General features: G+C 32.7%; 1 protein-coding gene across 1 annotated transcript; it reads left to right on the top strand.

Moving 5' to 3' along the window:
* Positions 1-940: 940 nt before the first annotated feature.
* LOC101891656 (17-beta-hydroxysteroid dehydrogenase 13) lies at positions 941-19,954 on the top strand. Its single transcript, XM_005186071.4, has 5 exons — positions 941-1,108; positions 17,427-17,720; positions 17,797-17,974; positions 18,044-18,226; positions 19,642-19,954. Exons 1-5 carry the CDS (start codon positions 1,086-1,088, stop codon positions 19,900-19,902), a joined length of 939 nt encoding a protein of 312 aa, XP_005186128.1. The 5' UTR covers positions 941-1,085; the 3' UTR covers positions 19,903-19,954.
* Positions 19,955-25,811: the final 5,857 nt, after the last annotated feature.

Below are 25,811 nucleotides of genomic sequence, written 5' to 3'. Positions count from 1 at the left end.
ACGTTAATGTCAAATTTCAGGATACCAGCTCCATCTATTCCTCTAAATTCAAACTTTACTAAATTGACTTTTCAATATTAAATGTTTTATGCCCTACCTAGCGCCAAATATCCGGTTGGGTTCAGTCTGATTCCAATTTGAACGAATATTATTGGGTATCGAAAAAAACCGGTAATATGCCAAAACGACCAAGGAAAGCATCTCACATCCACTATGATGACGACCACTTGTTGTTAAAAATTCTAAATCCGTATATGGTCTAATTCAATATCGTATCGCTCAAATACACATTGTAATTATAATTCAAAAAAAAAAAAAACATTGGGGCATTTAATCACTTAGCAGAAAAAACATACCTAAATGCGATTAAACATTTGAGAGCGTAATTAGTTCAAGATCTCTCAGAATGATAAGGAAAAGCTATTGATCGTTTTCACATTATTTTCCGAAGTCCATACATTGTTGTGCTGTTGCTGGCATTTCAAACGGCAACAATGTGAAATGCGTGTGTGCGTTGAGAGGAAGAGAGAAAGAGAGAGAGCAAAAAATGTTTGCGAGCAATAATGACGATGATGAGTCTCAACAAATCGTGTGGACGTTATCAGTTAGTCAACAACGAACAGAACTAGGTTCTGAAATGGGCGATCATCATTTGAGAATGAAAGTAAAAAATACAAAAACAAAACAACAAAAATGAAAAACTTTTATTAGAATTGAAATATTAGAAAAAAAGCTTTCGGACGCCCAAAACACCACATAGCCGTGTATTACGACGCACTGCCCTGTATCCCTCCTTCCTACGTGTAGTCCATCCATTCTCTCCCTCTGCCATTGGCAAGACACACAGATAAACCTTGTTGTTGTTGCTTTTTATTGCCATTTGGAAGAACCGCACCGCCACCGAACAGAACAAAAACATAGAAACATTTCGAATTCAGTTAGTTTTCATTCAGTTTATATTGGGAAACGGTAGTTAACGGTACGTTAAGGAAATTCTAGGAAAATCGAAAAATTTCGAAATCTCCAATAACGCGCGAACGTGAGAATAATAGAAAAAATAGAAATCAATTAAAAACACACAAAGCATGGCTGAAACAACAGGCAACAGGTATGAGCAAAAAAATCGGCTAATAGAAAATAAATGTTTCGAAATAAGATCGAGTAGATATTTTTTGTAAATATTTTGGTAATTTTTTCTTGTGCGTAACAAGTGTTTTTGGTTTGAGAAAAAAAAGAAAATAAATGTGTTTTGAAATTAGAAAAGTGTGTATGTGAAAATAAACAGATGTTTTTAGAATTTTTGCCATTTGCGGAATAATTTCTTAACCCTTATTTTGAAAAAAAAAAATATATTTTAAAGCCATGTTGTTTGAATATTGATCCATTGCAAAAATGGGCAATTTTTTAAAAATCATAAATTCTGCTTATATTGTATTTTTTCTTACAAATTTTGGGGAGAGGGTAGTAAAACTTGATGGGAGAGTTCCAACATAGGCTATATTTAATAAATCATGAAATTTATATTCAACCAAGAATATTTCAAAATTTGGTCACCGTATTGATTGTACCATGCTGGAATAAAGAAGGAAATTATTGTTCTACTTCTGGCTATACAATTTTTACAGCCGGTTTATATTGAGGACTGGATCTTGACCTCTCAGACAGGGGGTCAAAAATTCGAAAAATAACTCTTGCAAAATGCAAAATCATGTACTGATTTTCTTCAAACTTTACTCATTGAAATATTTTTATGAATACTAGATCTGGAACGAAGATGGGCTTCGCCGATCCACTTCTTTTAGTACCTCACCTACAAAACTCCAAATCTTTATAAAAAAGGTATTAATCTCAAAAAAAAAAAATCGAAAAGGGTCGTAATATTTTTAACAGACATAGGCCAGGTTCGAAAAAGTAGAACACCAACTCACAACTTCTTCACACCTACCCCCCCACCATAATTTCACAATAATTTAAGAAATCAATGGCCGATTTTCTTCAAATTTGGAACATCCAAATATTATTGGCTATGTATTTTTATAAAAACTGCAGGGGTCTTCAAGGATATTTTGGTCTGGGAAAATTTTATATTTAAAATAAATATATATAAATGAATTAACTGACTGACCAAGAATCAACGTCCACACGAAACGGACGGAGGCTACAATCTTGACATTTTGTGTGTGATAAGGCTTGGTTTTTGGAAATTAGTACTGAAAGGATACCAAAAGTGTTAAAGGATGTATTTGAATATTAATTAACGGAATGAGCTAGAATATGAAATTTGGAATGAGAATCGTTGATGGAGTGCAGGATAGATGTACCAAAATGTTTTTGGGAATTTCAACTTTAAGGTTATGAAAAGTTCTAAAATGGTACTACACTTCCAAAATGGCACCATTTGGTTTTATGTGAACGGATAGAGCTAAAAACAACAAATTGGGCTAGAAGCCTCAAATTTCGTATTCGGATCTCTGTTGGTATCTGGAATTGAGATATGGAGGTGGTTGGAAATGTGTACTATAATTGTACAAAAATACTAAATGGTACTAAATTTGGTATTGGGTAAAGGAATAGAGCTGGAATCCCGAAATTTGAGTTTAAGATCTCAGTTGATATCTGGAATTGAGATATGGTGGTGATTTTGGAAATGTGTCCTATAATAGTTCTAAATTTGGTATTGGGTGAAGGCATATGGTTGGAATATCGAAATTTGAGATCAAGGTCTCTCTTGGTATCTAGCATGGAGATATGGAGGTTGTTTTGGAAATGTGTACTATAATTCTTCGAAGAGTACCAATTGGTACTAAATTGGGTATGGGGTTGAAGAGATAGAGATAAAATTCTGAAATTTGATATGTAGATTACAGATGGTATCTGTGTTTGAGAGTTGATGGTGGTTCGAAAAATGCGTCCTATATTTGTACTAAATACTACAAGATGTGGTATTGGATAATAAAATTGGGCTGGAATCCACAAATTTGATATTGAGGTCTCTGTTGGTATCTGGAATTGAGATATGGAGATTATTGAAAATGTGTACTATAATTGTACGAAAATGACTAAATTTCGTATTGGGTGAAGGGATAGGGTTGGAATCATTAAATTTGATATTGGAATATGCCTATTCCTATCTGGAATTGAGATATGGAGGTGGTTTTGGCAAGTGTGCTATAATTGTTTGAAAAGTAAAAAGTGGTACTAAATGGGACATTGGGTGAAGGGATAGAACTGGAATCCCGAAATTTGATATTGAGGTCTCGTCTTGGTCTTTATATCTGGAATTGAGATATGGAGATATTTTGGGAAATGTGTACTATAATTGTACGACAAGTACCAAAGGTACTGGAGAACTAAATCTTACTAAATTTGATATTGGGTGAATCCCGAAATCAGGTCTCTGTCAGTATCTGGAATTGAGATTTGTTGGTGGTTTTGCAGATGCGTACTAAAATAGTTCTAAAAGAACAAAATAGTAGTTCCGTATAGAAAAATGAATGGGGATCCATTGTACAATGTTTTTTTTAATATACCCCTCGGTAAACTTCATTAATTAACAATTTTGAAGACTTTTTGGTGTAAAAGGTAAACGTGTTCCTATAATTCTTTCCAAAAAAATTAAAACCATTGTAAAATAAGGAAGTCAAAGAAATTTCAAAGAAGATTATCTGTCCCTGCATTTCCTGTAATTTACCTTGTAAAATTTCACTGAATAAAAATTAAGTTCCCATCTCTGATTTCTGTGTATGCAATGGATTAATAAATATAAATTTTATCAATAAGATATTGCCAAATGAACAATTTGCCAAATTTTTGAGTACTAAAAAAGCCTATCACAAACTGTTGGAACAAATCTAAAATTTTAAGGTGTACTTTCCGTTGACGAAGTAGCGTTCACTTGCTAGTCCATGAATAATTACCTACCAGTGATTGATTTGCTTTCCATGATTTGTCAAAAGGATTTTCTTTATTATTTGTTAATTTACAGTTATTTTTAGAACTCTCCATTAGTAATTTTCAAATCAATATTAGTAATTACCTCGATACGTCATTCATGGCAACGGCTAATATATACATATGTGTGTTCGCTTGTATGTATAAATATTAGCTGCAATGGTTTTCTTATGGGTACTTACTTGGCATTCCCTTTTGGGCAGGTCAGTTATTTTTATCTTTGACTTGTAAACGAATGTCCTATTGGTCCACATTCGACCCGATATTCTGTAGAAAATATCTTCCTTTGACACTTTCCCCAAAAAAATGAAGTACTAAGGGATTTTGACTTAGATTGAAATAGTATAAGGTTAACAACGAAAAACGTAAGCATTTAATTTTCGCTTTTAATGTATACATTACGAATTTAATTTTCTTAAAAACTATTGAACCTAGATATATGATTTATTCTGAGACTTATAGTGAAATTTGGTGTAGAATATTTCCTTCTTCAACACTTTCCATCTAAAAATAAGTTTTACGATACTTTCGCGCATAAACTCGAAAAGGCGCCATGTAAAATCCATGAAAAATGGAAATATTGTCTTGTTTTAAGATGTGTCTAGAGGAAAATACATCGTATTTTCTATGACACATATATAGTTTACATATTTCTTTTGTTCAGAGACTTATGATGAAATTAGATCTAGAATATATCTTCCTTGGACACTTTCTCCAAAAAAATAATTTTTAAGGAATTTTGACTCTGATTAGAATAGTATAGCGAATATCAATCAAATACATAAACATTTAATTCCTACTTTTAATATATAAATTTGGAATTTAATTTTCTCAATAAACTATTAGTCTCAGAAACATATTGTATTCTAAGACCTATATTGAAATTTGGTATAGATTTTTTCCTCTTTTAACATTTTCTGTCTGAAACGAAGTTTTATGGTACTTTCATGCATAAACTCGAAGAAAGGCCGATAAAAAATACATGAGAAAAGGAAATATTTAATTCCTACTTTAAATATATAAATTTGAAATTTAATTTTCTCAATAAACTATTAGTGCCAGAAATATAATTTATTTTGATATTTTCAGTGAAATTTGGTGTAGAATATTTCTTCTTTTGACATTTTCTGTCTCAAATGAAGTTGTATGTTACTTACATGCATTAAGACGAAAAAAGGCCAAAGAAAGATCCATAAAATAATATTTGTTTTTTTTTTTTTTGTTGGTAAAATTGAAACAAACATTTAACTGATATATAATGAAAATAGAGATTTCTTTTCTTTGATGACTTATAGTGAAATTTAATGAAGAATCTTTTCATCTTTAACACCTTCCTTCTAAAATTATTCTTTGTGAGAGAATTTCTCATAAATTCACATGAAGTGCGGCCTTAACCTTAAAATGTAAAAGTAAAATATTTTCGACTTTTTTTGGTAAAATGAATATAAATATTTTATTAACATATAATGAAAATAGAGATTTCCTTTCGTGGGTTTGGTTTCTTTTGATGCACAATATTTTTTTTTCGTTTACGTCATTCTTCTAAAATGATGCTTTTTGGGGAATTTCTCACAAATTCAAATAAAGTACGGTTGAAACCTTAAAATGTAAAAGTAAAATATTTTCGACTTTTTTTGGTAAAATTAAAACAAATATTTAATTGGTATATAACGAAAATATAAATTTTCTATCTTTTAAGACTTATAATGAAATTTGATACAGAATATTTTCATATTTTACGCCATTCTTCTTAAATGATGCTTTGTGGGAGATTTTTACATAAATTCACATGAAGTGCGGTTTCACATTAAAATGTAAAAAAATATTTTTTTTTGGTAAAATTGGAACAAATTTTTAATTGATATATAATGAAAATAGAAATATACTTTCTTTGGTGACTTATAGTGAAATTTTATAAAAAGTATTTTTCTCTTTAACGTTTTCCCTCTAAAATAATGCTTTGAAGTAGAATTTTTCATAAATTCACTGAAGTGCGGCTTTAACCATAAAATGTGCTTTAAATATTTATCAGTTTTAATGTATTTTTGAGACCCATGGTAGAATTTTAAGACAAATAATTTTGTGGAATATTTAGACTTTAAGGGGAGTTTCAAACATTTTTTGGAAAACCAAAACCGAACACCTAAAAAACGATGTTTCGTAGAGAATTAATTAAAAAAAAAAAAAAAAAAAAATCGTATTGTTATTAGCAATATTGCCGGAAACACTATATACCTATATAAAATTTAGGGATTTCAAGAAATCTTAATTCGAAACCTAGGTATTCCCTGCCTTACCCCCTGGTAAACATTGCCATCGTTTTCCACTAATAAACAAACGTTGTTTTTATAAAAACAACAATAAAGGGATTAAGCCTGACCATTTTGCAACAACAAAATACTATGGTATCCCGAACAAACAAGCCAAACACTGTTCTGTTTAATTCGAAAATTTTAACAAAAAAGGTCGAACTTTGGAACGAATTTGGAAATTTTCAAAAAATTAAATCCGTTAAAAAAAACTTTAAAATACTTAACTTTAAAAATTTAAAATATAGCGGTTATATTGGGGTCTATACGAAGACGTGGACCAGCATAGGCAACTTTTGTCATAAGCCATTACAACATTCAAATACGAAACTTGAAAGAAAAACTCGGTTAATAATGTAACTGAAATCATCAAAATACCGAATATAGAGAGATACCGTTATATCAGGGCTATACCAAGACCTGGACCAGCATGGGCAAAATTTTCTGTCACAGGCTGTAGTTCCTAATACGAAGTCTAAGTAGGAAATTTGAAACAAATTTTCATAAAATCGTCAAAGTATCGAATATCGGGGGTACCGTTGTATGTGGGCTATACGATATCGTGGACTTATATAGACATTTCTTTGCATGGGGCTAAAGTGCTTAGAAAGAACTTCTAGTACGGATTTTAGACTATTCCATTGAAAAATGTTGCTAAAATCATCAAAATACAGATAATAAGGAGGAACAGTTATATGGAGGCGGAACCGTTATACGGTGGGGGAACCGTTATACGGGGGCTATACGATATCGTGGACCGATATAGCCCATGTTCGAACTTGACCTGCCTGCAGACAAATTGCTGATCTCTGGAAAATTTTAATTTCCTATTTTTATTCGTTTTGATTATAGTGATATCTAGCTTCTAGACTCAATTCGGTCGTAAGTGCCAAATTCCATCCCATTTGGACAAATATTAGAGGTTTGGTGCACAATAAAAGGTAAATCGGACAAAGATATATATGTGAGCTATGTCCAAATCTGAAATGATCTCGATAAAATTTATCAAATGTATTTTAAGGCTGTATTTGCTATATTTCCCCAAATATTGTTGTTACAGAGTGTATATTACGGCTGCGGATGACAAAAATAACAAATCGGTTGAACAATATATATGGGAGCTATAGCTATATCAGAACCGATTTCGATAAAATTTGGCATACTTATTTTCAGACCTAATCTGGTTGTATGTGCAAAATTCCATACCATTCGGCCTGATATTACACGTTTGGTGCACAATAAAAGGCAAATCGGAGGAAGATACATATGGGAGCTATATCTAAATTTTGACCTATTATCTCCAATTTCAATAGGGTTCGTTCTTGGACCAAACAAATGATTTGTGCAAAATTTCATCTGGATCGGGCAATAAATGCGACCTGTACTTTGTTTACAAAAATACATGGACAGACGGACAGATCATCAAAAGGAACTATGGGTCTATATCGTTTCCTTTTGCCTTTTACAAACAAATGCACAAAGACATAATACCCTGACCACCTTGTGGTGTAGGGTATAATTAATATTTCGCTGAGTTATGAATGAAATGACGAACTTAAAAATCCCTCCATACTATGTTTGGTGGAGGGTATAAAAATGAAGTTTGTTCTGACTCAGGAGGAAGGAAAATTGTCTATAGGTTGATGTGATTTGGATGTAAATCAAAAGCCTTAGCTAGAAAAGAAAATTTTATTTTAAACGGGTTACTGAATATATTGGGCGCCATCATCTAGATGCCTTCTTTAATAATTAGGATATTTGTAAACATTGAACAATGGTAACGAATTCACGTATTTTGGCTCATTATCAAAAAAATTATCAGCTGTTATCGCTTAGTCAGTATTTGCTACGATTGTTTATCTTTAATTCTTTTATATCTACTATTCTGAATCAGAAAACAAAAAAATATAGTTGGAATAAAGCACCGTAATTTCAAACGCTTAGCACTTCACTATCTCGATTGCAGCGGAATAAAAGCTTTATTTTACATCAAAATTTTTTGTAAAGTAATAATCGATGACCTATTTTTTTTAATGATAGTTTTTAATTTTTTTATTATTATTTACTAAAAACTTGATGTAACTCAACACACATTTTTTTCAAAAAAAAAAAAACTGAAAAGAAAAAAACATTAATTCTCCATTAAAAAATAAAACTCAATTTGTTTGATAATAATTTCATGACTAATGGCTGGTGTGGCGTGCCGCTTCGTTGAATATTTTCCAAAAGGGAGCACAAGTGATATGCCAAGCGGCGTGTCACAGTAAAATTTAATAATAGATGGCTACGACAACTGATCTCAAATGCTTCAAATAATTTCAAAAAATATAAAAAATAAACAAACAATTGTAATTATATTGTGCATAATCATGGGCAGACAGAAAACAACAGACACATGCGACAGATGAACTTTGACACTTGAATTTGAGTTTTTTTTTAATTTCTTGGGTTACACGTTATGGTGGGATGATTTTTTTTTTTGGGAATTATGGGTTTGGGTTTTAAAATTGTATGGCGTTTTGAATCGATTAATCAATTCAAGTTTAATTTCTAGTTAAAACCGCTTTGTTCATTTTTTGACCACTGGAACGCAAATCATTTTTGTTTTCATATTTTATAAATATATGGCCTTTGTTCTGATGGTCCTCTCTACAAAATCCAGGATTATTTAAAAATCAATCTTCGTTATGATTCTTCCTGGCTGGGCAATCGATTCAGGTTTTATTTCTAGTCTGAACCGCATTGTTTATTTTTGAGCATTGGAACGCAAATTATATGGGGTTTCATTTCTTACAGACGTACGGCGTTTATTTTGATGGTCCTTTTAAAAGAAAATCTCTACAAAAACCAGGATTATTAACGGATTAACCTGGGTTATGGTGCTTTCTGGTCGAGTAATCGATTCAGGTTTAATTTCCAGTTAAATCAGCTTTGCTGGACTTAACTCTAGTTAAGTAAAAACTCTTCAATTTTTTCGATTTTTTTACAGAGGCAGGTATTTTAACCCTGTTTTCGGGAAACTATTTTTTTCTTGGGCAACAGACCGGGGACCCCAGATTTTTGACCCGAAAGACCGGGTTCAAGACCCGGATCCATGATTGGGATATTTATAAGCGGTTAGGAAGTTATAGTCAAATTATCGACTTTATGGACCACGATTCTTTTTCCAGAGGTAGGTATTTTTATCCTGATTTCAGAAAACAATTTTTGTTTTCTTGGGAAACGGACACGGGACCCGAGATTTTTGACCCGGAAGTCCAGGTTCAAGATTCGGATCCGTGATTGGCTTATTTATAAGTGGTTCGAAAGTAATAGTCAAATTATCGACTTTTTGGACCACGATTCTTTTTCCAGAGGTAGGTATTTTTACCCTGATTTCGGATAGCTTTTTTTCTTGGGGAAATGGACCCGGGACCCCAGATTTTTGACCCGAAAATTCGGGCTCACGACCCGGACCCATGATTGGGATATTTATAAGCGGTGCGGAAGTTATTGTCAAATTATCGATTTTTTGGACCCCGTTTTTTTTGTAAAACCCTCAAAAAGTCGAAAAAGGTCCCATTATGGAGGTCCAGAAAATTGATGCTAAATTATAGCCGACACTCTTCCCTTTCCCAAATGCTACAATTTGTGCCAATACCTTTTCTGAAAATCTACGAATTTTTACTTAATTAGAGTTGTTCCAATCACTGAATTGTTTCGCAAGTTATGAGAGATAAAAGTATTGAAAATTGTAACCCTTTGGCAGTGAGGTACCAGAAGGGGTTCGCAGATGCATATGTCATTTTCAAAAATGTTTTGTGTGTGTGAAATTTGAAGAGAGTTGGATGCCTCTTTCGATTTATTTGAGGGTTTTGTTTGTCAAAGTCCTGAACCCTATGTGGGGAAGGTACCAGAAGGAATTGTCCGATCTCTACCATCTTTATAACAGATCTTGTGTTGAAGGAAATATTGAGATGTACCAAGTTTTAATGGAATCGAATGGTAATTTCGCGTATTATAAGCTTCATGGATATTCAAAATTTTGACCCTTTTGTGGGGGAGGTACCGGAAGAAGTGGACCGATATCTAGCATCTTTATAACAGGTCTAGTTTTGATAGAAATATTTAGATCTGCGATGTCTGAATTGAAACAGATGTTAATTTTGCGTCTTATGAGCTACATGGATATTCGAAATTTTGACCCTTTGCGCGGGCAGATATTCACAGCAGATATTGTGTTAGTAAAATAATGGGATGTGTGAAATATGAAGAGAACCGAATGCTTATTTCGGATTTTAAAATAGTTTTTGTTATTCAAAACTTTGATCCTTTGCGGGGGAGGTACCAGAAGGAGTGGGCCGATATATCCCATCTTCACAGCAGATCTTGTGTTAACTGAAATAATGGGATGTGTGAAATAGGAATAGAACCGGAAGCTTATTTCGGATTTTATAATTGGTTTGGTTATTCAAAAGATTTGACCATTTGTGGGGGAGGTACCAGAAGAAGTGAACCGATATTACCCATTTTCCCACCACACCTTTGGTTAATAAAAATATTGTAATGTCTATAATTTGAAGACAATCGGACTCCTACATCCCATTTTATAAGAGTTATAATTATTTAAAATTTTGAGGGAGGTACTTGATGGAGTGGACCGACATTGTCCATTGTCGTACCTGACCTAGCACTAATGCAAATATTAGGATTTACAAATTGGATTTTCTTTTCTCTTTCTGCGCAGTAAAATATTTTTTTGAAAATTTTGAACTTTTGTGGGGGAGATACCAGAAGGATTCAGCCGATATTGCTCATATCCGAACTCGATCTAAGTTTGATAATAATATTGCGATATACCAAGATTGGACCAAATCGGATACTCCTTTCGAGAGTTATCGAGAGCACCAGCCAGCAGACAGACAGAGGGACGGACATCGCTAGATCGACTCCAAATATCCTGAAACGGATTTGGTCTAAAGAGACCTAGGGTCTTAAACCGTTATTTCGATGAGGCACGTTTTGGCCGTATCAAATGATATATACCCTCCTCTGACTATATGGCTGAGGGTATAAAAAACCTTTAAAAATTCACGAAATAGGGCAACATAAAAAACCTCAGTTACCAACTGAACAAATTCGTGAACTTCAGCCATTTAGACGTGGGGTACAAAGTTCTGGTCTTTCAATATTTCATTGATCAAAAGATAAGGATACCAGCCACAGCCACCACCTTTTTGTTAAAAAAAATAATAATCGCAAAGAACACATGTCGCCGGATTGCTATTTTCTTAAAAATCCAAAAGTAAAATATTGATAAGAAAGCTTTTTTTTCTCCTCTAGTACTCGGTAGGTGATACTATGGCATGCGATACGTGTTTTTTGTTGTTGCTGTTATTATTAATTTTTTTTTTTTTTTTGCATTCCATTTACCGGACGGAATACTTATGGCTTCATTCGATCAACAATAACATCAGCAAGTTATAGCCACCCTAGACATGACAACTGTTGCATAACATTTCTCACAGCTCAATATCAATCTAGAGATTATTGCAATTGTTGTTTTTGTTGTAATTTTTTTAATTATACTACTTTATTAAAATGTCAGTAGTTATACAATTAGTAAGTGATTATAGTAACGTTTTATTACGTTAATTAATGGGGAAGAGAAATTGTTGGAATTAAAACGAATACAATGTTTTGAACTCCAGTTGTGAGGGAGAAATGTTGAAGTTCGAATCGTAAGGGGAAATAACACGTGGATCTGCAAACGCAATTTTTTGTCATAGGGTGTGGTACCCATTACGAACTTCAAATACGAAATTTAAAACAATTCCGGTCTATAATGTCTCTAAAATAATAAAAATACCGAATATTTGGAGGTATCGTTAAAGGGGTGCTATGCGAAGACGTGGATCTGCATACGCAATTTTTTGTCATAGGCTGTAGTACCTATAATGAACGTTAAATAAGAAATTTGAAACAGTTCCGGTCTATAATTTCTCTAAAATAATAAAAATACCGAATTTTTGGAGGTATCCTTATAGGGGTGCTATACGCAGACGTGGATCTGCATACACAATTTTCTGTCATAGGCTGTAGTATCCATTACGAACTTTAAATACCAAATTTGAAACAATTCCGGTTAATAATGTCGCTAAAATCATCAAAATACCGAATATCGGGGGCTACCGTTATATGGGGGCTATACGAAAGACGTGGACCTGCATATGTAATTATTTGTCATAGGTTGTATAGTCCATAACAAACTTCCAATATGAAATTTGAAATGTCGCTAAGACCATAAAAATACCGAATATAGAGAGATACCATTGTATGGGGGCTAAACGAAAACGTGGACCGACATGACCCATTTACGAACCTAAACTGCATAATGGCAAAATACACATGTGTGCAAAATATTGTATTGTATAAGAGGTGACTGACTGACTTAAGGTGAGGATACATAAAACGCATTTTGACTGGCTTCAGTCATCAGCTGGCTTCTTCGGAATAAAACAAAGAAGAGCAGGGCCAAAATCGAAGTAAGTAAACCTAAAACTCCTTTGTTCCCCTACAAAGAATCCAGCCGATGACTTAAGCCAGTCAAAAGGCGTTTTATGTATCCTCACTTTTATGGATTCATCAACGCCAAGAGGGAACGGCTTAAGCTAGAATTTGAAATTTTGAGATAGGGTCACTTTTGGTCCGAAGGGGTCAGATGAGTTGGGGTTTTTGGAAATTCATACTAGAACGGTAAGAAAAATACATAAAGGTACTTTGTATTTGACGAACCAGTAGAGCTAGAACTCTTAAATTTTAAATTAGGGTCACTGATGCAGTGTAGGATAGATGTACCAAATGGTTTTGGGAAATTCGAGTGAGTGCACGAAGCTGAAACTTCGAATTTTTGGCGTTGGGAGCCCTGCTGGTTATAGCTTTGTGATAAAGTGGTGGTTTCGGAAATATTTACTATAATTGTACGAAACGTACTAAATAGTACTATACTTGGTGCAATTTGGTATCGGGTAAACAGATAGTGCTTGAAATCTAAAATTTAGTATTAGGCTCGCTGTTCATATGTAGCCCGGACATATAAAGGTGGTTTCGGAAATGTATTCTATAATTGTACGATAAGTACTGAATGTTACTACGTTTGGTATCGAGTGAAGGGATAGAGATAAAGTTCAGAAATTTAATATTTAGTTTACGGATGGAACCTGTGTTTGAGATTTGGTGTTTTGGAAATGAGATCTATATTTGTACGAATAGTACTAAATTTGGTACTATATTTTAGTAATGTTGAGATATGGACGTGTTTTTTTGGAAATGTGTACTACAATTGTTCGAAAGTATTTAGTGGTACTAAATTTGGTATTGAGTGAAGCAATAGAGCTGAAGTTCGGAATTTTGATATAGATGTCTCTGTTGGTATCTGGGATTGAGATATGGAGGTGGTATTGGAAATGTACACTAATTGTTTAAAAATTACTAAATGGTATTAAATTTGGTATTGGGTATAAGGATAGAGATGGAATACCAAAATTTGATGTTGAAGTCTCTGTTGGTATCTGCGATTGAGATGTGAGGGGTGGTTTTGGAAATGTGTACTATAATTGTTCGAAAAATAATAAGTGGTACCAAATTTGGTTATTGGGTGAATTATAGGGCTGGAATTTTCAAATTCGATATTGTGGTATTTGTTGGTATCTGGGATTAAGACATGAAAATGGTTTTGGAAATGTGTACTATAATTGTACGAAAAGTACTAAATGGCAATAACTTTGATTTGATTGGTACTAAATTTGGTATTGGGTGAAGGGACAGGGCTGGAATCCTCAAATTTAATATTGAGGTCTCTGTTGGTATGTGGGATTGAGACATGGAGATGGTTTTGGAAATATGTACTATTATTGTACGTAAAGTCCTAAATCGTACTAAATTTGGTACTGGGTGAAGGAAAAGGGCTGGAATCCCGAAATTTAATATTGAGGTTTCTGTTGGTATCTGAGATGGAGATGATTTTGGAAATGTGAGCTATAATTGTACAAAATGTACAAAATGGAACTAAATTTGATATTGGCTGGAAAAATCCTGAACTGCAATGTGTAGAATTCATTTTTTCCAATAACTACAAGAAAAATCCAGGAGATTATGAAAGTAGAGCATAAAAATTCAAGACACATGTATAGGCGTTTTGAAAGTTAACATCGCAAAATAAACAAAATAAAGGGTCCATTTTGGTACTGTTTTTTAAATATAGTTAAAAATTCTCATTAAACGTGGTCGTACCCTGTCAAAATATTCTACAAATTTATTTGTCATAAAATTCTACTATAGATCCCAGTCTAAACGCCAAGAATTCATATATATTGACAACATATTTTTAAGATTAAACCCGTACTTTGAGTGAGTTTGGGCAAAAATATCTAACAAAGCATCGTTGTAGAAGGATGACGTCAAAGACAAAAATATTCGTCATCAAATTTTATTATATGCCACCAAAGAAAAGAAATCTCTATTTTTATTATATATCAAAAAAATATTTTCATCTATGTTCCCAAAAAAAAAAACCGAAAATATTCGCTATTTCTTTATAAATATTTTCTTGCTCTTTTTTCGATTTTATGACTAAAAGTAACATAAAATTTCATTCTAGGCAGAAAGTGTAAAACGTAGAAATATTCTATACAAAATTTCGCTATAAATCTCAGAATTAACTATATTTATAGGTTTAATGGTTCTTCAGAAAATTAAATTCCAAATATATATATTTCAAGTGAAAAATATGTGCTTAAGTTTTTTACTGCTAATTTAACACGATTTCAATCCAAGTCAAAATCTCCCTTTATTTTTCACATTTTGAAGAAAGTGTCAAAAGAAGAAATATTCTACACAAAATTTCACTAGAAAACTCAGAATAAACCATAGATCTAGTTTTAATAGGTTTTAAGAAAATTACATTCAAAATGTATATATTGCAAGTGAAAAATATGTGCTTAAGTTTTTTACTGCTAATTTAAAACGTTTTCAATCCAAGTCAAAATCTCCCTTTATTCTTCCCTTTTTGAAGAAAGTGTCAAAATAAGAAATATTCTCCACAATATTTCACTATAAATCCCAGAAAAAATAATTTATCTAGGTTCAATAGTTTTTTAAAAAAATTACAATCGAAATTGATGTATTACAAACGAAAATTCTATGTTTACGTTTCTTACTGTTAATCCAACACGTTTCTAAGTCTACGTCAAAATCTCCCTTAATACTCAATTCATTGGGGAAAGTAACAAAAGAAGAAGTATTCTAGATCGACTTTGAATGTGAGTCTCTGGACAAAATATATCTGTATACTTAATATGCTGTCCAAAAAAATCGAAAATATTTCTTAAGTTTTTAAATCAATCAGCACTTTTTTTCTTGTTTTTTATATATATTTTCTTTTTTGAGTTGACTCATGAAATTAGCATAAAATCTCATTTTAAACAGAAAGTGTAAAAAGTAGAAATATTCTATACAAAATTTCACTAGAAAACTAAGAATTAACTATATTTATAGGTTTAATGGTTTTTAAGAAAATTAAATTCCAAATATTTATATGTCAAGTGAAAAATATGTTCCTAATACCGCTAATTTAACACGTTTTCAATCCAAGTCAAAATCTTCCTTTATTCTTCATTTTTTCAAGAAATTGTCAAAAGAAGAAATATTCTATACAACATTTCACTATATATCTAAGAATAAATCATATATCTAGGTTTAGTAGTTTTTAAGAAAAATTCATCCGAATTTTATATATTGCAAGTGAAAATTATGTGTTTACGTTTTTTTATGTTAATTTAACACGTATGCAAAACAAGTCAAAATCTCCATTTTTTCTTCACTTTTTGAAGAAAGTGCCAAAAGAAGAAATATTCTCCACAATATCTCATTATAAATCCCAGAATAAATTGTTTATCTAGGTTCAATAGTTTTTAAGAAAAATACAATCGAAATTGATGTATTACTAACAAAAATTCTATGTTTACGTTTCTTACTGTTAATCTAACACGTTTCTAAGCCTACGTCAAAATCTCCCTTAATACTCAATTCCTTGGGGAAAGTGCCAAAGGAAAAAATATTCTAGATCAAATTTTAATGTTAGTCTCTGGACAAAATATATCTGTATACTGAATATGCTGTCCCAAAAAAGTTGAAAATATTTCTTAAGTTATTAAATCAATCAGAACTTTTTTTTTTTGTTTTTTTTTAATATTTCCTTCTCTGAGTTGACTCATGAAAGTAGCATAAAATCTCATTTTAAACAGAAAGTGTCAAAAAAAGAAATATTCTACACAAAATTTCACTATAAATCTCAGAATTAACTATATTTATAGGTTTAATGGTTTTTAAGAAAATTAAATACCAAATATATATATTTCAAGTGAAAAATATGTGCTTAAGTTTTTTACTGCTAATTTAACACGTTTTCCAAGTCAAAATCTTCCTTTATTCTTCACTTTTTCAAGAAAGTGTCAAAAGAAGAAATATTCTATACAACAATTCAATATATATCTCAGTATAAATCATATATCTAGGTTTAGTAGTTTTTAAGAAAAATTCATTCGAATTTTATATATTAGAAGTGGAAATTATGAGTTTTGCTGTTAATATAAAACGTTTCTATATTAAGTCAAAATCTCCCTAAATAATTAATTTCTTGTAGATATGGTCAAAGGAAGATCAATTCTAGATCAAATTTCAATATGAGTCACTGAACAAAAGAAATTTGTATACTTAATATTTACCATAGGAATCTGCCATCAATTTGGGTTTATAAATAAAGCCTTTTGATTTTCGATTAAATCACTCCAAATTTTCTTATAATTTCACTGGGTAATAGCCACTTGGGAAAATGTCAAAAACAGTCTACAACACTTGGTTTGTGGTTTTCATCCCCAAAAGAATTTTCGGTTCTTATGCAAACTTTTGTAAGGTCTTTATATAGCCATGACCATACACAAAGGGACCCCAATATTTAGATATATATTTTGCAACATAATAAAGTATTTAAAAAATATTTTTTATATAACTCTTTTTAATATATTTTATTTATTTAAACTTATTTTATTTATTTTAAATTTATTTTACTTACGATATTCACAATTTTTCTAATAAGAGAAATATTTTCCTTTTCATCTCTTCACACAGCACTCAAGACATTGGGGCCATAATTCAAAACATCATTGAAATCGTTGTATTTTTCATCAAATTCTGGTATGCCACCATTGAGGGTTTCATCCGCGGTTTCATGAAGAAGGAGGAGGTAGATGTTAGCGGTAAATTTGTATTCATCACCGGTACCGGTCATGGCATGGGCAAGCAAATGGCTTTGCAATATGCCGCCTTGGGCGCCAAGGTTCTCTGCGTTGATGTCAACGAGAAGAACAACAGTGAAACCGTTAAGGAGATCAAGCAAAATGGTGGTTCGGCCTTCGGTTATACGTAAGTTGGAAATGATTTGTGAAATTCGAAAGCAATATTTATGATAAATTTTTCTCGTTTTTTTCCACGCCCATAGCTGTGATGTTACCAATCGCGAAGCCATCTTTGCCCTGTACGAACAAATCAAGAACGAACATGGTTTCGTTGAAATCATTGTCAACAATGCCGGTATCATGCCATGCCGTCCATTGTTCGAACTGACCGAAAAGGAAATCCGTTTGATGTACGACATCAATGTGTTGGCTCACTTCTGGGTATGTTTGGGTTTGGACGGTTTGTTGTTTTGGGAAATATTATTAAAGCTATAATTCTGATTGTTTTAGATCTTCCAAGCCTTCTTGCCCGACATGGTTGCCCAAAACAAGGGCCACATTGTTGCCATGTCCTCATGTGCTGGTCTCTTCGGCTTGCCCAACTTGGTGCCATACTGCGGTACTAAATTCGCCGTTCGCGGTTTGATGCAATCCATGTACGAAGAATTGCGCAAAGCCAACAAGGATACTCAGGTAAGGATACTCAATAATGTGAATGTGAGAGATGGATAAAATGTCGATAGTATTTTAATAATGTGTATAAAATTGGTTTATCCACATAATGTGGATAACATTTTTATGTTATCCTCATAACGGGGATAACATTTATATGTTATCCACATTACGTGAATAAAATTTTTATATTATCCACATAACGTGGATAACATTTATATGTTATCCGCATGACGTGGATAACATTTATACGTTATTCGCATGACGTAGATAACATTTTTATGTTATCCACATGCGGTGGATAACATTTTTATGTTATCCACATGACGTGGATAACATTTATATGTTATCCGCATGACGTGGATAACATTTATATGTTATTCGCATGACGTAGATAACATTTTTATGTTATCCACATGACGTGGATAACATTTTTATGTTATCCACATGACGTGGATAACATTTATATGCTATCCACTTGGCGTGGATAAAATTTTTGTGTTATTCAAATAACGCGGATAACATTTTTATGTTATCCACATGACGTGGATAACATTTTTATGTTATCCACATGACGTGGATAACATTTATATGTTATCCATATAACTTAGATAACATTTATATGTTATCCACATGACGTGGATAACATTTTTATTTTATCCACATGACGTGGATAACATTTATATGTTATTCGCATGACGTAGATAACATTTTTATGTTATCCACATGACGTGGATAACATTTGTATGCTATCCACTTGGCGTGGATAACATTTATATGTTATTCAAATGACGCGGATAACATTTTTATGTTATCCGCATAACGCGGATAACATCTATATGTCATCCACATAACGTGGATAACATTTATATATTATCCACATGACGTGTATAACATTTATATATTATCCACATAACGTAGATAACATTTTTATGTTATCCACATAATGTGGATAATATTTTTATGTTATCCACATAACACGGATAACATTTATATGTTATATACGTGGGTGGATAACATTTATATGTTATCCACATGACGTGTATAACATTTATATATTATCCACATAACGTAGATAACATTTTTATGTTATCCACATAATGTGGATAATATTTTTATGTTATCCACATAACACGGATAACATTTATATGTTATATACGTGGGTGGATAACATTTATATGTTATCCACATGACATGTTATCCACATGACCTGGATAACATTTACATATTATCCATGTGACGTGGATAACATCTTTATGTTATCCACACAACGTGGATAACATTTATATATTATCCACATAACGTATATAACATTTTATAACGTGGATAACATAAAAATGTTATCCACATATCGTGGATAACATTTATATGTTATCAACCTGTTAAACTTTTTAATCAAACTACTAACCATTTCTCAATTTTTGATTTCCTTTCAGATCAAATTCACCACCATCTACCCCTACATGGTCGATACCGGTCTGTGCAAGAACCCACGTTTCCGTTTCTCATGGATGAAATTGGTCGATCCCAAGGAGGCTGCCGCATCCATCATTGAAGCCCAACGCACCGGCTTGGAAGAAGCCTCCGTGCCCCGCCACTACCTCTACAGTGAAAAAGTCGGTCGCATCTGGCCCCGCAAGGCTATGCGCATTGCCAATGACTTTGTCGATACTTATGTAGAATCTGATAAGAAATAAGCAACTATTTATAGACTGTCAAAATACAAAAAAAAACTAAAACAAAATAAATCCTCTACAAAAGAGCTCTCTCCATTGGAGAGCAAATGCGGGAGAGAGAGGCTGCATCCAAAGAATTTCGATTCGAAAATCTTTTTTTTACTTTGGAAAAAAATTTGAATCGAAACGAAAATGAGGAAAATTACTTAAATTTTAATTTAAAATAATAATATTAACTGTTGTTGTTTTGTATAATTGTTTTTATAAATAAATGTTTTTTATATAAAATAAAAAAAAATAAAACACACGGTTTTTTTTTTTGGTTCAACTTTGTTTTTTGTAGGAAGGTGTACATAAATAGTTTCATTTTTATTTGGATTTTCTTTTTCGAGTTTTTTGGTTTTAATGTATTTACAAAGAGTTTCTTACAGACATACATACATATTGTTTTTTGTATTAACTATAGTGTTCTTGTTGTTGTGGTCATTAATTGGTAGTGTCATGCTATAGGATATTTGTGTTCGATTTTTGTAATTGTTTGTTTTTTTTTATTTTTTGTTGTTACAATTTTGTAATATAATAACATATCCACACATATGTCTTTATATAATTCAACTAACAAACACACGCATATCAATTGAACAATGCTTTGATTTATGTTTGTTAAAATAATAATTTAATTTGTTAATATTTAATTTTATTTATCCATTTCAAAATTAATCGATTTTTTAATAAATCACTGAAATTACGCTTAGAGAAAGACAAATTTATAACGGTCCAATCTTATAGATGACGTTAGAGCCATATGTTAAGTGACATTTTGTACAATTATGTGGCGTTTTATAGCATACTTTTAGGCGCTCCCAGTATTTTTTGTATAAATCAAGTAAAAAAGCAGTAAGTTCAGCCGGACCGAACTTTCAATACCCTCCACAATTTCGGACGAATTAGGAAATTTTCAAAAAAAAAAAAAAAAAATAAAAAAAAATAAAAAAAAAAATTAAACAAAAAATAAAACAAAAAATAAAAAAAAAAAAATTAAAAAAAATAAAATCCGTTAAGAAATACTGTTAAAGTAGTCATGTATAGGTTCTTGTCAATTGTTAATTTTGTTCATTTTTTGTTAATTTGTTTAAGTGTTTAATTTTAAGTAAGTCTTTCAAGATTAAGGATATAATTAATTTATAGTAGTCATGTATAGAAATTTTTGGAACCGTGCATGGCCCTATCGGCTAGGTTTCTGTACAAACAGAATAGGCAACTTTTGTCATAAGACAATATTCAAATACGAAACTTGAAAAAAAATCCGGTAAATTATGTAGCTAAAATCATCAAAATACCGAATATAGGGAGGTACCGATATGTGGGGGCTATACGAAGACCTGGACCTGCATAGACAATTTTCTGTCACAGACGAAATTTCAAACAATTTCGGTGAATATTGTACCTAAAAACATCAAAATGCCGAATATAGCGAGGTACTGATTTATGGAGCCTATACGAAGAGCTGGTGCTGCATAGACAATTTTCTGTCATAGACTGTAGTACCCATTCCGAACTCTAAATACAAAATTTGAAACAACTCGGGTGAATAGTGTCGCAAAAATCATCAAAATACCGAATATTGGAAAGTAACGTTACATGGAGGCTATACGATGACGTAGACCTACATAGACAATTTTCTGTTGTAGGTTGTAGTACCCATTACGAACTCTAAATACGAAATTTGAAACAACTCCGGCCTGAAAAGCAGCACTTGGGGTGCGTATAAGGAATCCTTGTTGACCTCTTATAAAGCGCAGTGGAAAAGTATTGAGATCTGCCAGAATGCGGCTCTGAGAACTGCAACAGGGTGCCTCTTCATGCCCCTGGACCATTTACATGAAGAGCATTACGTCAGCATAATCATATGCTATCGTTGCAGTACCTGCATGGGTGTTATCGTGGGAGTCATCCTAACCACCATATGGTGGATAGAACTTACCCACCCAGGCGTGCCAGGAAGGACCTGTATGATGTAGAGAGTGAGGTCCAGCAGCTGAAGAACGCCGGCTACCTAGACCCAACTACGTTCTGGATGGTGCAGCCGTCTCAATTTATATTGGGCACGAATTGATAATGATGTGCGGAACGCCTGCCCAGCGTGCGATACAGGCCCGCACAATACGCTGCACCTATTTACTTGTCCAGCTAAGCCTACCCAACTACGTCCAGAGAATCTTTGGCTACAGCCCATAAAGGTAGCAGAATTCCTAAACATCATCTGGACATCGAGGAAGAACCGGAACAATCAGTCAATAAACAACGGAGCACCTTATCACTGCTACAACAACAACAGAAGGACTGACAGGGTTAAGTTGTATTACAATTTTACGCTGATCAAGAATATATATACTTTGTTATGTCTAAAATTATTATTTTGATGAGTTTCAAACGGAATGACGAACTTTATACACTACCCATACTATGTTTGGTGGAGGGTATAAATAGGGTTTTATATATACCTCCTTGATACTGGTGACCTTTCGTACTCTAATCTCTTACACTAAGAGGTCTCCAATGTTACTGAGGGCATATTATGGCTGTGGAGGACAAACATAACAAATCAGGTGGACAATATATAGGGAGCTATAGCTATATCTGAACCGATTTTCATCAAATTTGACACAGTTGTTTCTAGACTCAATTTGGTCATAAGTGTCAAATTTCATACTATTTGGGCTGATATTACACAATAAAAGGCAAATCGGCGAAGATATATATGGGAGCTATATCCAAATCTGAACCGCTCTCGATAAAATTTAGCAAAGGTATTTCTGAGCTGTATTCGATATATTTTCCCAAATATCTTTGTTACAGAGTGCATACTACGTCTGCGGAGGACAAAAATAACAAATCGGATAAACATTATATATGGGAGCTATAGCTATATCTGAACCGATTTTCACCAAATTTGACACACTTGTTTCTAGACTCAATTTAATCATGACTGTCAAATTTCATACCATTTGGGCTAATTTTACACGTTTGGTGCTCAATAAAAGGCAAATCGGACGAAGATATATATGAGAACTATATCCAAATCTGAACCGATCTCGATAAAATTTAGTAAAGGTATTTCTGAGTGTATTTGATATATTTCCCCAAATATCGTTGTTACAGAGTGTGTACTACGGCTGCGGAGGACAAAAATAACAAATCGGATGAACAATATATATGGGAGCTATTGATATATCTGAACCGATTTCGATCATATTTGGCATCCTTATTTTTAGGTCTAATTTAGTCACATGTGCAAAATTCCATACTATTTGGGCTGATATTACACGTTTGGTGCACAATAAAAGGGCAAATCGAACAAAGATATATAAGGGAGATATATCTAAATTTTGTCCGATTATCTCCAATATCAGTTTAGTAAGTCCAACTTCAACCCTCTCTCTTGGACCCGGAGTTTCGGAAGAATATTCGGGCATCTGGGTCCGTCCTCCAAGAAAAATTTACTTTCCCGAATTCAGGATATGAATACCTACCTCTGGAAAATTCGACTCTTTTTACTAAACTAGAGTTAAGCTCCTAGATGGCACTCTGATGTCATGAGAAGATACAGGTCTCAGGTAGGGGTTTTGGCAGGTCTGAATACTTCTTCCCACTGTGTAGCAATAGCTTTCACAGTTTTCTAGTACCAGGCTTGCAAAGAATGAGGTTTACAACAGTTGACCAGGAAGATATAACCTTTAAATGACTCCGCTTTGGCATTCCTCTGCTTTATACAATTCACTGTTTCATTTTGCTACCACGCACAAGACACTGCAGTTGAGGTTCTACTGTTCAGTCGCTCCTACGACTACTCACTGGAACTACGCTGTAGCAGACGCTGGTATTTTATATCAAATTTCCATCTTCATCAATTTATAAGGCGAATAAACAAATTCATTTCTAAACAAGTAAGCAAAGGCTACAGTCGAGCGGGGCCGACCGTTGAATACCCTACAACACTATAATAAACCATACAGTTTATATAGGCGAAATACTCGAAAGAATTCCACAAGATATTGTGACAAATAATAAAAGAAAACCATCAGGTTTCGTTCTCTAATTTTCGAATAATAGCAACTTAAACTAATTTGCTCATTTCCAATTTATTAGTAGATGTTGCACTTAAATGGTCTTCCTAGATCTGGAACCAATATTTCCCAAAACCTATAACCTCTCAGAAGTGGCAAAAGATTAACATTTATTATTGGTTTTTGACTGAAACGCATCTATATGAGATACAGACATTTGACTATATTCTTCAACGAAATCAGCGTTAACGAAATAGTCAGAAGTGAGTCTTTCCTGTATTTGTGAATTCTCCAAAAAGTCACTGGAATGGGCATTTTCATATTTTGTCTACAAAAGTTGGCAAACTATTTCACACATTGAATATATTTGGATGGCCATCCAAAACTGCTTGGCTTTGTCAATGTCCGGTAACCCCCATTCAAATGTGCGTGAGGATCGGGCGATAATTACTGTAATGGCGCTTGCAACTTGTTAAAATATTTCAAAACTTTCGTTATTATTATTTATTTTTTTTTTTTTTAAATCCAATTTTTTTCAACTGCTTTTTTGAATAGGCGACCTCTATACGACAGGTTTCAATGGAATTGCGAAAGATTTCTATCAACCCTTTTGTCGTTTTTCTGCACATTCATGCTAGCCATTTTCTAAAGTTTTTGGAAACAATGATTGCTTGGAAGATTAAAGAAGGTTTCATCTCACCAAAAATCATAAGAATCGTCCATTTTGCCGTAACAGAGTCCAGCGATCAACACCTTCAATTACAAAAATTTCTGAAGTGGTGCAAATTTCCCTGTCATTTATCAGTAGATAATTTGGTTAATTGCAGTTTTTTTTTATATTGTGGAAAAAGATTTTAATTTTCTGTAAGTACTCTGCCCGTTGCCGATTCGAATTAATATTAAAGAAAGTGTATATATTTTTGCTTAAAAATTTTCTTATTCTCAGAATATACCTTCGCGCAGTATCGTAATTTCATACTTTTTATTAAAATCGTAAGCTCAGTTGATCATCTATTTTACTTCGCTTCCATCTTCCCGCATTGGCCTATTAACAAGGTAAATGGATTTGTTTTTGATATTGTCTATATTCCTTCCTTTACTAAATTTTGTATTCTCAGAAATTAATACGCAATATCATTTGGTTTGTCAGGTATTTATCGTAACTTCGTATGGAAGGAGAGAACCGAAATCGGAACAACTGTGCTGCAATCACATGTGCTTTATCCTCACTCATTTTTTATGATCATTATTGTTGTTCCACATCATAATTCGTCCCAACATACCTAGGCTTGATCATTGGTTTCATTTAGCAACGATTAGTAGTGAGTAAATAAGCTAGAGAAGAGCTACGAAAAAAATAAGGAAAGACGGTACAGCGTTGTCGTGTACAAAAATCTGCAATTTCCATCATAAAATTCTCAAAACTAAAGCAAAAATGCAAGCGGAAATCTACATATATACATAAACTAGAATGTGACCGAAAATTGGAATGGCGACAAAATGATATTTAATTCTGCAAAAGAAATAGTTCCCACGTTCGAAATATTAAGAAAAAACTCAAGCGAAACAACGTAAACTTCATTATAATATTTAGTGAATATTGTGAATCCTAATTTTTCTTTAAAAAAAGTGTTACTTTCATTTCTTTGATTTAAATTAATTTTTCTGCATTCTTTTGTTTTTTTTTTCTTTGCAAAAGTATAAAAAAAAAAAAAAGAAACAACAAAACAAGAATTTTGTAAATTCCGTGGCGTTTGGTATAGAACATTAGCTGCTACACACTCGAATTACATATTTATCACCTGATTACAAAATTAATAATGATCATTAAACCTGTCAGTTGAATGTGCTGTGTGTGCAGTT

This window comes from Musca domestica, unplaced genomic scaffold, assembly GCF_030504385.1.
Source record: "Musca domestica strain aabys unplaced genomic scaffold, Musca_domestica.polishedcontigs.V.1.1 2, whole genome shotgun sequence".
NCBI classification, from domain to species: Eukaryota; Metazoa; Arthropoda; class Insecta; order Diptera; family Muscidae; genus Musca; species Musca domestica.
Note: the sequence above shows the minus strand (reverse complement) of the source record. Positions and strands in the feature narration are given on the sequence as shown.

Coding starts and splice junctions, on each gene's coding strand:
- LOC101891656 (XM_005186071.4), top strand. CDS start 1,086: ATGGCTGAAACAACAGGCAACAG. Junction 1,109..17,426: donor GCTGAAACAACAGGCAACAG/GTATGAGCAAAA, acceptor CTCTTCACACAG/CACTCAAGACATTGGGGCCA. Junction 17,975..18,043: donor ATGTGTTGGCTCACTTCTGG/GTATGTTTGGGT, acceptor TGATTGTTTTAG/ATCTTCCAAGCCTTCTTGCC.